This window comes from Bufo bufo, chromosome 2, assembly GCF_905171765.1.
Source record: "Bufo bufo chromosome 2, aBufBuf1.1, whole genome shotgun sequence".
In the NCBI taxonomy this organism is placed as follows: Eukaryota; Metazoa; Chordata; class Amphibia; order Anura; family Bufonidae; genus Bufo; species Bufo bufo.
Genome location: NC_053390.1, coordinates 504,491,333 through 504,511,688, shown reverse-complemented (window position 1 = coordinate 504,511,688; position 20,356 = coordinate 504,491,333). Strand labels below are relative to the sequence as shown.

The 20,356-nt window shown below is 45.2% G+C and overlaps 1 protein-coding gene across 1 annotated transcript in view; it reads right to left on the bottom strand.

The window, feature by feature from the left end:
* The window catches only part of LMNB2 (lamin B2), an 89,188-nt gene that overhangs the window by 54,030 nt on the left and 14,802 nt on the right, over positions 1–20,356 (bottom strand). Inside the window, exon 2 of the mRNA XM_040417826.1 lies at positions 12,429–12,565. Coding sequence (XP_040273760.1) covers positions 12,429–12,565 — 137 coding nt within the window. The remainder of the gene's footprint in view (positions 1–12,428; positions 12,566–20,356) is intronic.

The window sequence follows — 20,356 nt, the reverse complement described above, 5'->3', positions numbered from 1 at the left end:
GAAAAAAAAAAAAACAGGCCGCAACGCAATAAATGTATTAACTTAATAAAATTTGAACGGAACATATAAACTTTATTGAACGTTAACTTTTTTGCTTACCGGTGTTTTTTTTTACCTTTATAGGACAAACCTCTCCTTCCCCATGGGACAATGTGCAAAGCGCAAATCACCCAAAGACGTGGCGAAGTACATTATGCACTTTATCCCAGGAGAAAGGAGAGGTTTGCAGCAGCTGTGAGCGTAAGGGCCCTAATAGCCCTGTGTGCCTGTCCTGTGAGATGCAATCCCTATGCTAAGTGTACCTGTGTGTGGTACTTCCGGAAACACTCCCCTAAGCATAGGGCAGGGTGGTCAGGGCAGTCAGGACAGAAATAGCGGGTGTCACGCCTTATTCCACTCCTGCTACAGACACAACATCTTTTTTGGGGTAACGGTTGGGTTGAGGTACCAGCAACGACATTGGGGAAATGTTGCTCGTGTAGACGGCTCACTACACTGGTGGATGGGGCCACGGAACCTCCTGGATACAGGAGGTTCTCGATGATCTCTTCCTGAAATTTGAGGAAGGATCCTGTTCTCCCAGCCTTACTGTAGAGAACAAAACTATTATATGCAGCCAATTGAATCAAATATACAGACACCTTCTTATACCAGCGTCTGGCGCGTCGGGAAACTAAATAGGGAGCCAACATCTGGTCATTGAAGTCCACCCCTCCCATGTGAAGGTTATAGTCGTGGACTGAGAGGGGCTTTTCAATGACACTGGTTGCCCGTTCAATTTGTATTGTCGTGTCTGCGTGAATGGAGGAGAGCATGTAAACGTCACGTTTGTCTCTCCATTTCACCGCGAGCAGTTCTTCGTTACACAAGGCAGCCCTCTCCCCCCTTGCAAGACGGGTGGTAACGAGCCGTTGGGGGAAGCCCCGGCTATAGGTGGCGCGGTGCCACAGCAGCCAATCTGTTCTAGGAACAAATGCCTGAAGAGGGGCACACTTGTGTAAAAATTGTCCACATAAAGATGGTACCCCTTGCCAAATAAGGGCGACACCAAGTCCCAGACTTTCTTCCCACTGCTCCCCAGGTAGTCAGGGCACCCGACCGGCTCCAGGGTCTGATCTTTTCCCTCATAGATCCGAAATTTGTGGGTATAGCCTGTGGCCCTTTCACAGAGTTAATACAATTTGACCCCATACCAGGCGCGCTTGCTTGGGATGTATTGTTTGAAGCCAAGGCGCCCGGTAAAATGTATATGGGACTCGTCTACGTAGATGTTTTGCTCAGGGGTATACAAATCTGCAAATTTGTTGTTGAAGTGGTCTATGAGGGGCCGAATTTTGTGGAGCTGGTCAAAAGCTGGGTGGCCTCTGGGACGGGAGGTGCTGTTGTCGCTAAAGTGCAGGTGTAACGGATCCGCTTCCGTTAATGGACGCTTCCTAGCTTGCGCCGAGGACCACAAGCACCACACTGGACACCACGACCACCGCAGACTCCACAACCGCCGTAGCTTAACTGGAGCCGCGCAGTCTTCCTTCCACCCTGAATGAATCTCCAGCATTCAGGACCGTGTGGGAAAGATCTCTCCTCCAGGGAATATGCAGAGCATAGCAATCCCCAGCGTGACACAGCAATTCCCTCCAATAACGAGACGAGGCTCCGTTTTGAAGGGTTAGAAAAACATGAACTGAACTCAACTCTTTATTGAGGGCTATCCGCCCGTATTAATGCAGGTCCCCACAATGCATCATGGTTTCCTCCTCTCTGCCCTAGAGACACCCGAAGTGCAATTCAATTATCTCCTAGGACAAAGGGAGACCACCAATACACATGTGGGAACAATAGGAGAGGAATCCCCACCCGAATACACAAAATCCTCCCTTCTGTCTGGGATATAATTATGGATTAACATAACTATCACAGACAGTAAAAATACAGTTTTTAAACATACACTGTAACTTTAAAACCATACATTCCATCTCCATAACAATTACATATTTAAACTCTGCATACATCAAACATAAACACTTCCAAAAATCACACAAATCCCTTCAGCGGATCAAAAGTTTAGTGGAAGTCCTTTATGACCGACCGCAAGCACAACTTCCTGCCCAAAACAGTTCCATAGATTTGGGCTGTGCGGTCGGTCAATTCCATGCAGAAAAATGACTAAGTCCCATCTTCGAACGGGACTTCGTCTCTGGAGCTGAAAGTTCAGTATGGCAGAAGGTAAGGGTCAGCGGCGTTCGTGTATCCGCGCATTCGATTCCAGCTCCACAGAATCCCCAGCATACACCGCTGACCGCGTTCGGTCCCACCAACAGTCCAGACATGCGGCACAGTTCTGTCACTGTTCCTGAAGGGCAACATGTCCCGGGGCCATAGCTGTAGGGCAGGAGGCTAGCCATAAGTCCTCTACAATGCCCAGTGGCAAATGGCAGTTTGTCACAGCAGGAAACGCAGGATGGTCTCAAATCGTGTCCTGGACATAGCAGCAGAGAACATGGGCATGTGATGAATCATCGGGTTCGTGGACCAATATGACCGCAATTCATGCTTTTTGGTTAGACCCATGTTGAGGAGAAGGCCCAGAAAAATTTTAATTTCGGAAACTTGGACTGGTTTCCACCGGAAAGGCTGGGCATAAATTGAGTGGCATAGCGATTTGTTTCTGCCACGACTAAGTCCAAGAGCTCCGCAGTCAAGAACAGCTCAAAAAATCCCAGTGCCGAACCGATCTGAGCTGTCTCAACCCGAACTCCAGACTGGGCGGTGAAAGGGGGAACTAATGGTGCGGCTGAAGTTGGGGACTGCCAATCAGGGTTTGCCAGCACCTCAGGGACTCTACAGGCCTGTCTGTGCGGTGGCTGCGACGGGGTAACTACTGCACGTGCCACCTTCAACTGCCCTTCTGGTGCTCGCCACTTCACCACGTTGTACGGCAGTGCTGGTACTAGGTCTAGGATGGGCTGCGCTGCTGGTGTATGCCTCACCACGTAATCCGACAGCGCCAGCCCCACTCTGCTGCCCTTGAAACTGATCCTGCGCAACCTGTGGTCTAGCGACACGGGGCCGGGTACGCCTGGTGCTATCAGGGACCTCAACCTCCTCGTCCGAACTTTGGGTCAGACTGCCACTGCTTTCTACAGGTTCATATTCTGACCCGCTAGATTCATCAGATGAGGGTTCCCATTCCTCATCCGACGGGTCAGAATCCTGTAGGCCCCTTCAGAAGAATACCCCCTGTTTGACATTTGGACTACTAAATTTAGGGGTATTCCCTGAGACTACCCAAGAAAAAAAGCAAGCCTGTCTTACATATGGGAGGCTAGCGAAGTACCGGAGGCCGCTGCGATTGATAAAAAATATCAAAACTGATTTTTTTTTTTTATCGCCGCAGCGCTTGTAAAATGATTGTGCAGTGATCAAAAAAAATATTTTTGTGTCACTGCGGCGGGGCGGGCGTGGGTGAACGCACGTGTGGGCGACCGATCAGGCCTGATCGGGCAAACACTGCATTTTGGGTGGAGGGCGAGCTAAGGTGACACTAATACTATTATAGATCTGACTGATCAGTTTTGATCACTTACAGATACTATAAAAGTACAAAAGCTGATTAGCGATACGCTAATCAGCGAATCAGTGACTGCGGTGCGGTGGGCTGGGCGCTAACTACCTAACCAAGGGGCCTAAACTATCCTAAAACCTATCAGTCAATACCAGTGGAAAAAAAAAAAAAAAAAGTGACAGTTTACACTGATCACTTTTTCCCTTTTACTAGGCGATTGACAGGGGCGATCAAGGGGTTAATTGGGGTGATGGGGGGTGATCTGGGGCTAAGTGTGGTGTTGGTGGGTACTCACTGATGTCTGCTCCTCTGCTGGAACCAACCGACCAAAAAGGACCAGCAGAGAAGCCATTTAACACCTTATATTTATAAATATAAAGGTGTTAGATGGCTTGTGATTAGATTTTGTAAAAATCAGCAACCTGCCAGCGACGATCATTGGCTGGCAGGTTGATGACGAAATACTCCTAACTTTTGCCGGCCCGCGATGCGCATGCGCGGGCCGGCTCTGACCGAAATCTCGCGAGATGACGCACGGATGCGTCCAGGAGGAATGAATCGACCGCCTCCAGGACGCATCCGTGCGTTAAGCGGTCCGGAGGCGGTTAAAGGGAACCTGTCATCAACCTTATGCTGCCCATACTAACGGCATCATATAGTAGACACAGGTGAGTTGATTTCAGCAGTCTGTCATTTATAAAGTTAAAAGTAAGTGGTCGCCGAGAACCAACATCACAATCATTGCAGACTGGGCCTGCAAAAGAGTCACGGCCACCTGAGAAAAGTCATGGTTATTCATAAATTCCTGCCCACCTGCTGATGACTGACAGTCTTCTATCTAGTTTTCTCCCTTTCTGTCTAGGGGAGAACTGCCAATCATCAGCAGATGGGTGAGAGAGTAGGAGATTATGGATAACCATGATTCTTCTCCGGTAGACTGGACTCTTCTCAAGGCCTGGGCTGCAATGATTATGATGCTGGTTCTTGGCAACCACTGACTGACTTTTAGCTCATAAGTGACACATCGCTGAAATCAGCATTTCTGTCACTGTTTTATGCTGCCCTTAGTGAGGTCAGCATACAGTTGATGACAGGTTCCCTTTAAAAAGGAAACCTGAAAACCCCTTTACGCTGCCCTCCGTAAAGTAGTTGGCCTGCCACTTCTCTGCTGCTGAGAATTTACAGTTTAAGGGTCCATTCACACGTCCGTTGTGTATTGCGGATCCACAATACACCGGGCCGGCACCCCTGTAGAAATGCCTATTCTTGTCCGCGCACCGGAAATGCGGACAGCACACACTGCTGTCCGCATCTCTTGCGGCCACATTCAAAAATGAATGGGTCCGGATCCGTTCCACAACATTGCAGAACGGATCCGGACCCATTCTACAGACATGTGAATGGACCCTAACACTAGCAGTGCCTGGCAGAAGAAGAGACTGGATGGTTCACAAGCTCATGCTCTCCTCACCCACTGATTATTAACCATCCTTTTTTAGGGAGAAAATGAAGGATATAAGAGTCAGTGAGTGGGCAGGGAGTGCAGGAGCTCATGAATAGTTGGGATTCTGCTACGGCAAATGCCGCCAGCATTATACAGTAAAATCTCAGCGGCAGAGTTACTTCATTAGATAAGTGACAGACTGTTGATTTCGGGCCCCTGTCACTACATTTTGCTCCCCTCGGTGAACGCAGCATAACTGGCTCCCTTCATTGCCAGGCAAAAAATAAATAAATAAAAATATTACAGGTTTAGGCCTCTTGCACACGAACGTGCCGTGTTTTGCGATCTACAAATTGCAGATCCGCAAAACACGGATGCCAGCACGTGCCTTCCGCAACTTGCAGAACAGAACAGGTGGCCCATTATAAAAATGCTTATTCTTGTCCGCAAAACTGATGAGAATAGGACATGATCTATAATTTTTGCAGGGCCACAGAATGGAGCAACAGATGCGAACAGCACACAACGAGTGCTGTCTGCATCTTTTGCAGCCCCACTGAAGTGAACGGGTCTGCACCAGAGCCGCAAAAGATACAGCTCGGATGCGGAACCAAACCACAGTCGTGTGCAAGAGGCCGTATACAGATATTCTGACATGGCTTTTCCATGTTACAGATTTAGTGTAAACCGCAGGTCGGTCCAGCCATTTGTGGATTCACTGCAGTTTTCTACTGCATGAGCGAGAAAGTCTTATCCACTTTACTAGTACTGTAATATGCTGCAGATTTTTCACACAAAAATCCACAGCGGATATGTACATATGAATCTGCTGCATATGTGCCACGTGTAAATATTTCACAGGAACATCATAATGAAGATCAAAGTAGTGTAAGAATGAGGATTAACACCAGTTATCACAAAGTTTATTAAAGTTTTGGGGACAAACCCTACTCCTGTATACTAAACATATTATATTAATCATTTTTCTGCTAGGGTACAAAGGCATTCATAGCGAGGACTGTAGGCCAAAAAGAGGGTTTTGCTAAGAAAAATTCTTTCATGGTGGGAGCATACCTCTTAGGATTAGGGGGCATTCACGTGGCGTGTGCATTACGCATTTTGCGGATCAGCGCGTCCCGACATTTGTTAGAAATGTCCTATTCTTGTCTGCAAAACAGACAATAGGACCAATTTACAGTCGTGTAAATGCTCCATTAAAGTGACACTTCCATCTGAACGGGGTATTTATTAAAAACAATATTCATAGTAAGATATTGTCCAGCACATAACCCTGGAGGAACTGGAAATGGCATTGAATTCTTTACCCAATGAAAAGGCGCCTGGTGGGGATGGTCTTCCTGGGGAATTTTATAAAAAACATGGGGAGTTATTACTTCCACATCTTCTAACAGTATTTAAAGATGCTTATAGTAATGGTAGACTACCCTGTTCCATGAGGGAGGCGATAGTTGTAGTGATACCCAAGCCAGGTAAAGACCCCTCACTGGTGGATTCATATAGGCCCATCTCTCTCCTGACAGTGGATGTAAAACTTTTAGCTAAAGTTCTGGCCAATCGATTAAACAGTGTCATTCAAACCATTATTCATGATGATCAATCTGGCTTCATGCCTGGTAAATCCACGGCTTTCAATCTTAGACGGCTGCTCTTAAATCTCCAGATAGAAGGAAGGGATGTTCAGGATAATAGAGCTGCGGTAGTTTCTCTTGATGCTGCCAAAGCTTTTGACAGCGTTGAGTGGAAATATTTATGGGCGGTCATGACTAAGATGGGCTTTGGCGCTGGTTTTTTTAAATGGGTCAAGCTTTTATACTGTGAGCCTAGGGCTAAGATCAGGGTGAATGGTCATCTTTCACCAGCAATTGCTCTGGAGAGGGGGACGAGACAAGGCTGTCCGTTGTCTCCTTTATTATTTGCAATAGCAATTGAACCTTTGGCATGTCTTTTGCGTTCTACGCCTTTGATGGGAGGACTATTGAGGGGTGCTATTGAGGAACGAGTGTCGTTATACGCGGATGATATGTTGATATATGTAAGTGACTTCGAGAGATCCATGGATTCAATAATATCTATGGTTTCTATGGTTTCTAAATTTGGTGACCAGTCTGGACTTCTCATAAATTGGTGATTCTCCCGGTATCTTCTCAAATACCGTCTCGTTCTGCTGCTTTCTCTGAGCTTAAGGTGGTACACTCCTTTAAGTACCTCGGAGTGATAGTGTCAATGAACCCTGTAGAATATATTACCAATAACCTCCAACCCTTGACAGAGGAATTTAAAAGTAAGATTGCTGTATGGCATAAATTGCCTCTGTCGTTAATAGGTAGAAGTAATCTGCTAAAAATGATATTCATGCCTCAGTTGCTCTATATTCTGCACAATTCCCCCATATGGATCCCTGACCCTGTGCATTACTTCCATAAAATACAACAATTATTTTGTTTCTTTATATGGAAAAACAATAGGGGCAGAATAAAGTATGAAATATTGCAGAGGAATAAGGATGCAGGAGGTCTTGCCCTACCTAATCCTATGCTAGATTTCTTGTCGGCCCAATTGCAACACTTCAAGGGATGGGGGGGTGGTAGGTGACCCAGGTGGAAAGAGTGGTCATCTGATGAGATGGGTGTCAAACAAATCTCCCCCACTGGCAGCTATTGAAGGAGAAGTGAAAGGGGAAGTAGGACGTATCCCAATATTGATGCTCATGAGGAAGGTATGGAATAAGGCTAGAAATATTTTAGGGATAGTGGGATTAACCAACCTATTTGGAACAATCCGGCGCTTCATGAATTGGAGGGCCTGAATGGATTCTCTAGGTGGAATGATAAAGGAATATGGAACTTAGGTCATATCTATTCGGGTGGGATTCTAAAACAATTTCAGCAACTATGTTCTGAATTTGGGTTACCCTCTTCACAATTCTATAGGTACTTGCAACTCAGGCATGCATTGGATGCTCAATCCAAAGTAGCTCCGATAGTGTTTGCATCTAATCATACACTGAACACAGTGGTAGCTGATGGATCAGTAAAAGAAGCGATCTCTGTAGTGTATCAAAATTTATTGGAAGATTTTCTTAAAGGGCACCCATTGAAAAGCAGACATCACTGGGAAAGGGATCTAGGTGAGCTCACGGATGAACAATGGTCAGAGGCAATAGAACTTACCCCTACATTATCTCTTAGTGAAGCTGCACGTCTATCCCATTTGTACTTAATACACAGAGTATATAAGACCCCGGTGTTTCTACATAAAATGGGTTACAGAGATAGTCCAAATTGCCCGAAATGTGGAAGTGCTGAAGCTGGTCTATTACATATGATGTGGTCGTGCCCCTCTTTGACATCTTATTGGAAGGCAGTATTACATCTTATAAATAAGGTATATAACACCAAGTTTAAGCTAGACCCCAAAACTTTCATTTTAGGATTACTGCCAGAAGATAACATACAATCTGTAATAGCTACTGAGATAGAGAGAATGCTATATCAGGCGAGGAAAACGTTAGCGGCAAAATGGATTCAGGCAGTGCCCCCACTTATCTCAGAGTATATAGCTAGATTGAATGTGGTGATTCGCCTCGAGAGGGGTGTTCATCAAAAAAGGAAATGTCTGTCTAGCTGGATTGATAACTCTGGATGTTGTAGCCCCTGGTTAGCGCTTACAAGAAGCCTACTTAGTGCTCGTTGAGTATGTTAATGGAGGAGGTTGTATGTAAACCTGAGGTGTGATTCTGAGTGTGGAAAAAGGGAGAGGCAACCGACAGCCGGTGATGTATATGATAGATATATGCTGATAATTGATGAAGACTGTTCTACATAGAAACAGGGTATGGTGCAGGAGTTGAATAATAGTACCTTATGGATGTATAGGTGACTGGGAATTGATGCTGATTGTTAATATAAGAGTTATTAGTACGGTGCCGGTGCTCCAGGAAGGTGGAGCTGAAGAGAAACCACCATGATTGTGTCCTGCTCTTGTGGGGTCTGGGTGGGATTGTAGGGTTACTTGTTGGTGGGTGGTTACGGGTTTACGTTAAAATTGCATATTCCATTTGATTCTATGCATAGATATATGCCATGTCTTTTGTAGTCATGTGGTGTGTATTGTATATACTATATATGATTGATATTGTACATGCCCATTGTTTGTAAACAATGTCTTATTGATGCTGGAGAAAGACTAAAAATTTATAATAAAAATGTATCCGATTAAAAAAAAAAAAAAGATATTGTCCAGCACAGAGATAAAACTCCTATATAGATGGTGATCCCACCGTTATTTTACTTCTGCTGTGAGGGAAAGTAGATAGCAGCTCTATTGTTCCCTTGATAGGTAAAGAGCACTATACTTATGTGTCACTCCTCCCCGACCCCTCCCTGGCCGCAGTGAATAGTATGACAGAGACAAGTGAGGGTACTTTCACACTAGTGTTGTGAAGATCCGGCAGGCAGTTCCGGCGACAGGAGTCAGTGTCCAAACGGATAGCATTTGTAGACGGATCTGAATGCAGATCCGTCTCTCTGTTGTCATCCAAAAAAGCGGATCCGGTATTAATTCTCTTCCGGGTGTAGGGCTGACGTCATCGGCGCAGGCGCACTGAGGAAGGAGCGGCCGTCCTTCTCTCAGATCGCCTGCGCCGAATGACGACCGGTACGGCGCAGGCGCGCGATTTGAGGCTGCAGGCAGGGCCAGCGAGAGTAGGAGAGCGCTCGCTGGCCCTGTCAATCAAGTGGAGAAGGGGGCGTTTTTTCAAACAGAGGATGCAGCGGCTACCAGCAAGTCCGCCCAACTTGCTGGTAGTGAAGAAATTTACATATAATAAAAGTACGTTTTTTACTGTAATTACTGCACAGCCCGAGGTAAGAGGGGCATATATGGAATCTGCTTACATTAACAAATATAATAAGTCAAAAACTGAAAATTGGGGGTTGGGGGGTGACAGAAGCCCTTTTTAGCGGTTAAAGGACGGACTGTGCGGTGCTCCCAACCAAAAGCCTCTCTGTTCCATATCCTGTCCAATTATAAAGTCATACTGGGCACAGATTACACCATTCATACAGCTCATTTTAGATATTCCTATCCCGAGAGACCCTCTAATGCTACTCTTGAATGTAGTCCTGGCATCCATTAGAGGTCGGGGTGCCAGGCTGCTCCTCCACGTTAACTGCAGCTAAAGGTATGACTGCACTCCACTGGAAAAGCTCTACGGGAGGGCCAGAAATTGATAGTGGTGGGGATCTAAAGCAAAGCAGAGAAAATTTGGGTGACATGCATAGATGGGCATGTGGAGCTATGGGTCTGATGTCAGAAAGTCCCCGTGTTCACTGAATGCAAGAGTTCCAGCCTGAACCACCAGACCTTGACAAAAAGATTCAGGCACTTCAACTCCAAGACTGGCCGAACTGATACCCTTTCATCTGAACTGCAGAGATTTGAATAAAAGCCTCTCAAAACTCCTAAAGCCAAACTGTTACAATAATCTGCTGCAAGAGGAATTAGTGAAAGACCTGGAAGAAATCAAAAGCTTTTGAAAGGCAGCCTGGAGGAGTTGAGAGGAAAGTAGGAATTAGTTCCACTGGAAATTGATCTTCCTGAAATCAAAAAATGACAGTACAATAGTAGGTTGCCCTTCTAAGCCTCTTTATCAGGGGTGCACAACCTGCGTCCCAGGGGCCACATGCGGCCCTTGATACCATTCTTTGCGGCCCCCAACCATCTGGAAACAGATATGTATGTCTAGAGGCTGCTCACATGTATCTTTAATGTATTTTCCCATTAGATGGGAGTACTAGAAGTGTAACCAGACATTAATGATATATACTGTATGTTTAATATGCCATAAATACAGTATTTCAGTTGGTAATACCTCCTTTAAGTTTTATTTTCGGCCCTTGGAATTGGTTCAGGCTGACAATGTGGCCCCCAACCAGAAAAAGTTGGGCACCCCTGCTCTATAGGGACAGGAACAGGTTAAAAGGCCTTCCTACCACCACTCAGTGTCTTTTTAATTACTACACCAGGATGGATGCAAGATCTATTTATGTACTAACAATATTAAAAAGAGTACCCAAATATTCTTGCAATTTTTTTCAAAGTGCTCCTGCCTGTCCTCGCTGAAGTCCACGTCGGTATTAAAGGGAGTCTGTCACCACATTTGAGCATATTAGACTGATCAAATAGCATTATATGTGCCACCCAGAACTTAAAAACGGTACCTTTGTTGTATCTAATGGAGTTTTCTTTCAGCCAAAAATGAACTTTTAAGATTCTGTAAATGTGCCCTCTCAAGTGCCTCTGCCCGCCCATTTACTCTCCTCCTCTCTCCTTTTCCACTGCGGCTGCGCGGTCAAATTCAGAGCCCAGTGGAAAAGGAGAGAGGAGGAGAGTAAACGGGCGGGCAGAGGCACACGGAGGGCGGGGTTATGAGCCGTTGAGGAGGTGCTGCCTGGGGCTCGAACGATTGAGACGCCGCCCTGGGCACTTGAGAGGACGCATTTACAGAATCTTAAAAGTTCATTTTTGGCTGAAAGAAAACTCCATTAGATACAACAAAAGGTACCGTTTTTAAGTTCTGGGTGGCACATATAACGCTATTTGATCAGTCTAATATGCTCAAATGTGGTGACAGACTCCCTTTTAAAGGTTGACCAAGTAGCTGCTCTGTAGATCTGGTCAATCAGTGCTTCTGCTCTCTCTGCCTAGGATGATGCAATGGCCCTGGTGGAATTGGCTCTTTTCCTAAACGATAGGGAAGTCACCGGGAATTGAATAACTCTCAAATCATCATCTTTAGCCATCTCTTCTGAGTACTATATAAAAAGATTACAGCCCTGTCTCTGAAATAGAGATCTCCAGATATTTTAGTAATGCTCTTCTAACATCCAAGGTGTGGAATAGTTGCCCTTCTGGTTCCTGGGAGTAGCACACGGGTTGTTGGGGCCTTTTAAACTCTGTTTCTGTCCGTACAGAGTCCTGTGGGGCTGTCAAGAGGACGTACTGGATGAAGTGATTTGTTGGTGTGGAAGAAAATTCCAGTTTGCAGCCTGTGGAAACCATGTGGCATGGAATGGGTACTGCCCTTCATGCATAGGTGGACTTTTTGCTCTATCTGGACCTTAGACAGGTGACGAATGCTTTCTTCCTCCATCCATGCTGCCCCTTAAATGTATGTCCCTGTGAGAGGGCGTGGGTGATAATGCAGGCAGAGGTGAAGAAATAAACAGACGACCTGACTGTTAGCAGGTCACTGTGCCACCTTTTCTTATAGGGAAGAGGAAAACACAACCGGGTTAGGGTCCTACTACACTCCCTCCCTGGGTGAACACTGGAGCTGGAATAGAGGGGATAAGGATGGCAAGTGTAGGTTATACATTATAATACCTTCTGCATACTTACGTTTTTGTTACTTCATCAAGATCCGATCGATACTTTCCCAACTCAATCTGTAGCCTTGCTTTGTCCCTTGCAGTTTCATCTAATACTTTTCGAGCATCAGCAAGTTCAGTTTCATATAGGAGCTTGATCCCACTAACCTGCAACACAGCAAAAACGGGCAGAATTAGTACAGAGCCACACATTCTATTCACCCAGCATCTGTATGGGAGCAGAACAGACAAATCTGGATTTACTCAAAGAAACGGCACTGTCCTGGAACTCCTATATTTTGGATTAAAACTGCATTCAGTGATCCTTTTTAAATATCACAAGATGTGTCATGTTTGAAGACTAACTCGTGTAGAATTAGAGGGGTTGTCTCATGAAGCATAATCGGTGAGTTGGCATAGGGAATACGCCAACTGCTACTACCAATGACCATGGGTAGAAAGGCAGATTTATCAATACTGTCTGAAAGAGAAACTGTTACCAATGGCAACCAAGCACAGCAAAGTTTTCAAGAGGAGAATACGAATGAAAGCTGGGCTTGGTTGCTATGAGTAACAGTATTTTAGACAGCTCCATAAATCTGCCCTAAAGTGTGTAGAATTTGCATAGACATTGGGAGAAATTCTGAAAAACTGCAACTGTTGCCCATAGAAACCAATCACAGGAGAGCTTTCATTTTTCAAGAGCACTATAAAATGAAAAAAGATGTGATGTAATAAGTTGCTATAGCAAACGGTTTTTTGTTCGTTTTCAGGAATATAGCTATATACTCACTGACAAAAAATAATGCACCAAGGATGAATGAATGAACCTTTCTAAGTGTGACTGTAATGATGATATACGTAAGCGATTACAAAATTAGAGCGAAAGGATACGTTTATTGGGGAAAACTGTACAATTGGACGGAGGCTCTAGTACCCTGCTGGGCCACCTGGATACAAGATGAGATATGGTTGGGCACAGGGGCATACAGGTTCCATATGGTATTTTGTGGCACATTTGCCCACAGATGTTCAAGTCGGGCCTGTAGATCTTATACACTCATAAGTTGCCAAAGCTAGTATCCCAGCCCCTCCCATAAATGCTCGATTGACAAATCTGCCAACCACGAAAAGCCAAGGAAGCGTTGGAGTCTGGTGGAGACATTCCTGGAAAACCTTTGCTGTGTGTGGGCAAGCATTATCCTTCTGAAAAATGCCAGTGGGATGCCCTGCCATGAGAGGCAAAACAGGATGTCTTGCACATATCGCTGAGCAGTTAGTGTCCTTCATACAGTCCTGATCAAAATTTTAAGACCACTTGAAAAATGACAAAAAAAAAAACCTATTTTACATTGTTGGATCTTAACAAGGTTCCAAGAAGAGCTTCAACATGCAACAAGAAGAAATGAGAGTGAGAAAACATTTTTTGAGCATTCAATTATTTGAAAATAACAATTAAACTGAAACAGGCTGTTTTTCAGCTGATCAAAATTTTAGGACCACATGCCTTTAAAAAGGCAAAATCTGTGCAAAGATGTGGATTCATTGTCATTTTCTGTCAGGTAGTCACACGTTGTGATGGCAAAGGCAAAAAAAACTCGCCATTTTTGAACGTGGTCGGGTTGTTGAACTGCATAAGCAGGGTCTCTCACAGGGCACCATAGCTGCTGAGGTGGGACGCAGTAAGACAGTCATTTGGAATTAATGATCCTGGAGGGTTATGGAACAAAAAAGTCAAGTGGAAAACCCAAAACTATTTCATCAGCACTGAGCCGGAGGATCCAATTGGCTGTCCGTCAAGACACTGGACGATCCTCGACCCAAATTAAGGCCCTTACTGGTGCTGACTGCAGGCCCATAACCATCAGACAGCATCTGAGACTGAAGGGCTTCAAAAACAAAAAACTTCTTCAAAGACCTCGTCTCTGAAGACCTCAAAGACCTCGTCTCCTTGAACGCCACAGAACTGCTCGTTTGGACTTTGCAGGAGAGCACCAAACATGGGACATTCAAAAGGTGGAAGAAATTTTTATTCTCCGATGAGATTTTTTTTTTTAACCTTGATGGTCCTGATGGTTTCCAACGTTACTGGCATGACAAGCAGATCCCACCTGAGATGTTTTCTACGCGCCACAGTGGAGGGGGCGCCATAATGGTCTGGGGTGCTTTTTCCTTCAGTGGAACAATGGAGCTTCAGGAAGTGCAGGGATGTCAAACGGCCGCTGGCTATGTCCAGATGTTGCAGAGAGCATTCCTCATGACTGAGGGCCCTCGTCTGTGTGGTAACGACTAGGTTTTTCAACAGGACAATGCTACAGTACACAATGCCGGCAGGAGAAGGGACTTCTTCCAGGAGAATAACATCACTCTTTTGGCCCATCCTGCGTGTTCCCCTGATCTAAATCCAATTGAGAACCTTTGGGGATGGATGGCAAGGGAAGTTTACAAAAATGGACAACAGTTCCAGACAGTAGATGGCCTTCGTGCGGCCGTCTTCACAACTTGGAGAAATGTTCCCACTCGCTTCATGGAAACGCTTGCATCAAGCATGCCGAAACAAATTTTGGAGGTGATAAACAATAAGGGCGGAGCTACTCATTACTGAGTTCATGTTTGGAAGTTGGATTTCTGTTTTGGGGGGGGTTTATTATATATAACAAAAGGTACCATTAGAATCATGTATAGGTGTGCTACAGCGCCATGTAAGTGCTGTATATGGTCATATAGTGGTGACAGACTGCCTTTAAAGGGTTTTGTCACCACACTTTTCACTATTAAACAGGCTGACATTATACATGTGCAAATGTCACCTGAATTTAACTATTTCAGCTATTTTTTTTCTCCAGTGTGCCCCCGTTTTTGTGCAATTATAACGTAGTATATGCCAATTAGCCTCTAGGAGCTGGGGGGTGGGGGGGGCATTGTACCTGCTCCTAGAGGCTCCGTTCACCCACCTCTTTCCACTCTTGATTGACAGGGCCAGGCCAACATTGGTCTCCTCCTGCTAGCCTTGTCTGCCGGGGAAATCTCGCACCTACGCCGTCCCGTATTAGGCGATTTATTCAGCGCAGTGAGGAAGCTGGCAGCGAGATGAGAGGCAGACAAATGCAGGGGAGATATAAGATCCAACAGACTATGCATAGAGGCACTCCCCAAACAGGTGCAATGATGTTTCCTTCATGAATGGGTGGTAGCAGGTTTTGCAAAATTTGGAGGCATGAACAAAGTGCTAGGGCAGCAATACACATTCAATAGCTGTAGGCCGAACATCTGTCTGTCCCCACACCCTCCCAGCCCCCCATACACAGACAGACATTCACGTTAGCCAAATATGTATTTCATGGGGAGAAAGCTGTTGCTAGTAGTTCTCTCCCCCTACACATTAAAAGGGTTCTCAGACAAAGGGGCCATATTGCTAGGATATGCCCCCACGGTCTGAAAGGTGCGGGTCCCACACCTATCACATAAACAAAGCCTGAGGCTCTAGTGATATGCCCCCATTGCCCAAGATGGGAATACCCCTTTAAACTGTTGGCCAAACGTGCCAAGAACAGCAGGTTCAGCCAACAATGCAATAATGTGTATGGGGGATATCAATGATTAAAAAAAAAAGATAGATTTTTTCTTTACCTCTCTTATCAGGGTAAAGACAACAATAAGTATGTCTAGGTAAGGCTACATTCACACTAGCGTTTTTTGCGGATCAGTCATGGAGAGTCAGGTTCTTTTGATGATAAACAACTTTTGCTTGCCCTGATATTGGAGATGATCAGAGTTTCTGAATTTCTTGGAGACCTCCAGGTAAGTAGGCATCTTCTGACGTCCAAATTATGATATTTCCTCTCAAACTCAGATGATGGATTTTCGCAAAAGGATGGAAGAGATACTTCCTGCTAGCTATGGAACCTAGGAGTGTGTTTAAGGATAATGCTATCCTCTAACACCGAGAGGTAAGGAGCTCTACAGGAGAAGGCTTGGATTTCTCCTATTCTTCTAGCTGATGTTATTGCTAGTAAAAAGGTGTTTTTGTTTTTTTAGTTAAGAGTTTAAGTGAGATCTCATCCAGAGGTTCAAAAGGTGTGTCCATTAAAACTTCCAACACGAGGCTTAGGTCCCAAGGCAGAACAATGGAATGTACAAACGGGCATCGTCTCGATGCGCCTCTTATAAACCGCTTTATCAACGGCAAGTCTGCCAGTCTTACTTCTAAAAACTTGCTTAATGCCGATACCTGTGCCTTAAGGGTACTGGGCTTGAGCCCCTTATCGAAAATGAAGATTACACTTACCGGTAATCGGATTTTCCAGACCCCACGACAGCACCATAGAGAGAGAGGGATCCACCCCCAGGGACAGGAAACCTACAGAAATAAAAGGGTGGAGCCTCTCCTCCTATTCAGTGGATTACAGAGCAAGAGAGGGACTCCTACGCCATTAATTAGTCTGAGCTTAAACAGCAGATATTCGCATAAACAATACAAATCTTGGAACATAATATATACATATATATATTTTTTTTTTTTTTTTTTAGAAACCACCACCAGGGAGGGAATTAGGAAGGGTGCTGTCGTGGGGTCTGGAAAATCCGATTACCGGTAAGTGTAATCTTCATTTTTCCCCTCCCCCACGACAGCACCATAGAGAGAATTACAGAGGAAGAACCCTTCCTAGGGAGGGACCACCGCTTGCAAAACCTTTCTACCAAAGGAAAGATCAGAAGAAGAGTGCAGATCCAAACGGTAGTGATGGAAAAAAGTAGAGGGAGAAGACCACGTGGCTGCCCTACAAATTTGCTCGATAGAGGCCCCTGACCTTTCAGCCCAAGAAGTGGAAACAGAGCGAGTAGAGTGAGCTTTCACCGAGACTGGAGGAGAAAGACCCTCCTCCAGGTAAGATTGTATAATGCCCAGTCTAAGCCACCTAGACAGGGTACTTTTGGTAGCCTTCTTCCCTTTATTTGGTCCTGAAAAGAGGATGAATAAAGCAGAAGACTTTCTCCATTCTTTTGTAATTTCGAGATACTGAATTAGGCATCTCCGCACATCTAGAGTATGAAATGTCAACTCTCCAGAGTTCTTGGGATGGTCACAAAAGGAGGGAAGAATAATCTCCTGAGACCTATGAAATCTGGACGACACCTTGGGTAAAAAGGCTGGATCGGGCAAAATAATAACTCTATCCTCCATAATTGTAGTGAAAGGGGGGTTAATGGAAATGGCATGTAACTCGCTTATCCTTCTAGCAGTAGTGAGGGCTACTAGCAAGACAAGCTTGAAAGTAAGAAGCTTTATGCTTACAGAATTGATAGGTTCAAAGGGTGCTTTTGTTAAGGAGTTAAGCACAACATTAAGATCCCACGGGGGAACTCTAGGGGATGAAACTGGCGTCATCCTATCTACCGCTTTAAAGAATCTGGTGATCCATGGATTGGAGGCAAAGTTCTGCTCGAATAGAACTGACAGGGCAGAGACTTGTACCTTAAGGGTACTCTTAGCAAGACCTAAGGAAAGGCCTTTTTGTAGAAATTCAAGAACCTGGGAAATAGGGACAGACAAGGGTAAATGTCCTGGGTTCAGATTACTGAATTCAATAAATTTCTTCCAAGTTCTGGCATAGATGGAAATGGTAACAGGCTTTCTGCTTTTAAGCAAGGTCGTAATGAGCTCCTGGGAGAAACCTTTTTTGATCAACAGGCTCCGTTCAAATTCCATGCAGTCAGATGTAGACCACTGACCGCCTGATGAAAAACTGGACCTTGGGACAACAGATCTGGCAGGTCCGGCAGAATCCAGGGTTCTGAGATCGACATCGTCCTGAGCAGGGTGAACCATGCCCTCCTGGGCCAAAAGGGGGCAATAAGGATGACCCTTGCCCTGTCCTTTTTGATCTTTTTCAGGACTGCTGGAATCAACTGGAAGGGGGGAAAAGCATATGCTAGGGGAAAGTCCCATTTCAGTAGAAAGGCATCCACCCCATATGGGGATTCTCTTGGATTCAGGGAACAAAAGACTTCCACCTTCTTGTTCTGGCTCGTGCTGAAGAGATCTATGACTGGCTTGCCCCATGACGCACTGATTCTGGAAAATACTGAGGAGTTCAGGGACCATTCCCCTTGTTTTAGAGGATGTCTGCTGAGAAAATCTGCTTGAATATTCTCCTTTCCCTTTATGTGGAGGGCTGATACGTGACTGACTTCTTTCTCTAGCAGTGCTAACAATTTTCCTGCCTCCCACCTTAGGGACGCTGACCTTGTCCCCCCTTGATGGTTCACATATGCCACCGTCGTTTGATTGTCTGAAAGAATTCTCACGTGGCCTGTGCCTAGTAGTGGCAGAGCTGCTTTTACGGCTAGCCTTACAGCTACCAACTCTTTCCGGTTGGAAGAGAATGATTTTTGGACTGGGGACCAAAGACCCTGAAAATTGTATTGTTGAATGTGGGCTCCCCACCCCCAAGGGCTCGCATCCGTGGTCAGGACCATAGGATCTGGGTAGGACCATGGAACCCCCTGAACTAGATTGTCCCTGTCCAGCCACCAAGATAGACTCCTTCTGGTTGTGTCTGAAATTTTTATCCTGACATTTAACATACCCTTGTGTTTTTTGAAAGCCGTCAAGATCTCCGACTGTAACTGACGGGAATGAAGTTGGGCCCACTCTACTGCCGGGATGCAGGAGGTTAGGGATCCTAGAACCGACATGGCCTTTCGAAGAGTCAGGGATGTGGAAGAGAGGGATCTGACTTGATTCCAGATTTTTGTAATTTTTTCTTCTGGGAGATACACTTTCTGAGTCTCTGAATTTAAAATCAGGCCAAGGAACCGCTGAATTCTGACTGGTTCTAACTTGGATTTTTTGTAATTCACTATCCAACCTAGTTTTTGAAAGGTCTGAATGACAGTCTGAACATTCCTTTCGCAATTCAGCCTGGAACTCGCAATGATCAGAAAGTCGTCCAGATATGGAACTATCAAAATGTCCCTGAGTCTTATGAACGACATCATCTCTGCTACCACTTTTGTAAATATTCTTGGGGCCATGGTCAGGCCAAAGGGCAATGCCTGGAACTGGAATTGCCGAACCTGACCATCCATCGGAATCGCCACTCTCAGGAATTTTTGAAACTGCTGGTGCATTGGTATATGGAAGTAAGCGTCTTTTAAATCCAACACCGCCATGAAACAATGAGGAAAAAGAAGCTGGATCGTATTCCTCATTGTTTCCATCTTGAACTTTTTGAACACCAGAAATTTGTTCAAATCCCTGAGATTGATGATCGTCCTGTGTGTACCATCCGGTTTTGGAACCAGAAACAGGTGGGAGAAAAACCCTTTGAATTGCTCTTCTGGAGGAACAGGAATCAAAACATTTTTCTTGATAAGGTCTGAAACTTCTTTTATTATGGGAAACCGACCTTTTACACAAACGCTTTTTGTAATGGTGAATTTTTGCGGAGGCAAGGAATGGAATTCTGGTTTTAGACCTGAACAAACAATATCTAGAACCCATGGCCCTGCAATCCTTTCCCAGGCTTCCTGAAAGAATTTCAGCCTTCCTCCCACCTCTGGCCTGGCGTCATTGTTGGGGTTGTTTCTTATTAGCAGAGGAAGGATTTCCGAACAAGAATCCTTTGCCCCCAAAATTTCTGGATCGGAATCTCTGATCCTTATCTCTGCTCTGCCTTCTGCCTGCATAACTTCTATAGGGACGAAAGGACTGCCTACCTCGGGAACTAAAGATAGCAGCAGGATTAGGGACTGGAAATCTTTTCTTTCTATCAGCTGCCTTTTCTAATAGATCGTCTAGCTCTGGCCCAAACAAAAATTCTCCCTGACAGGGGATATTACATAACCTCTGTTTGGAGGCCATATCACCCCCATTCCAACTTTTTAACCAAAGAGCCCTACGCGCAGAATTGGTGAGGGAGGCTGACTGTGCGTTAAGTTTAATAGAATCCACCG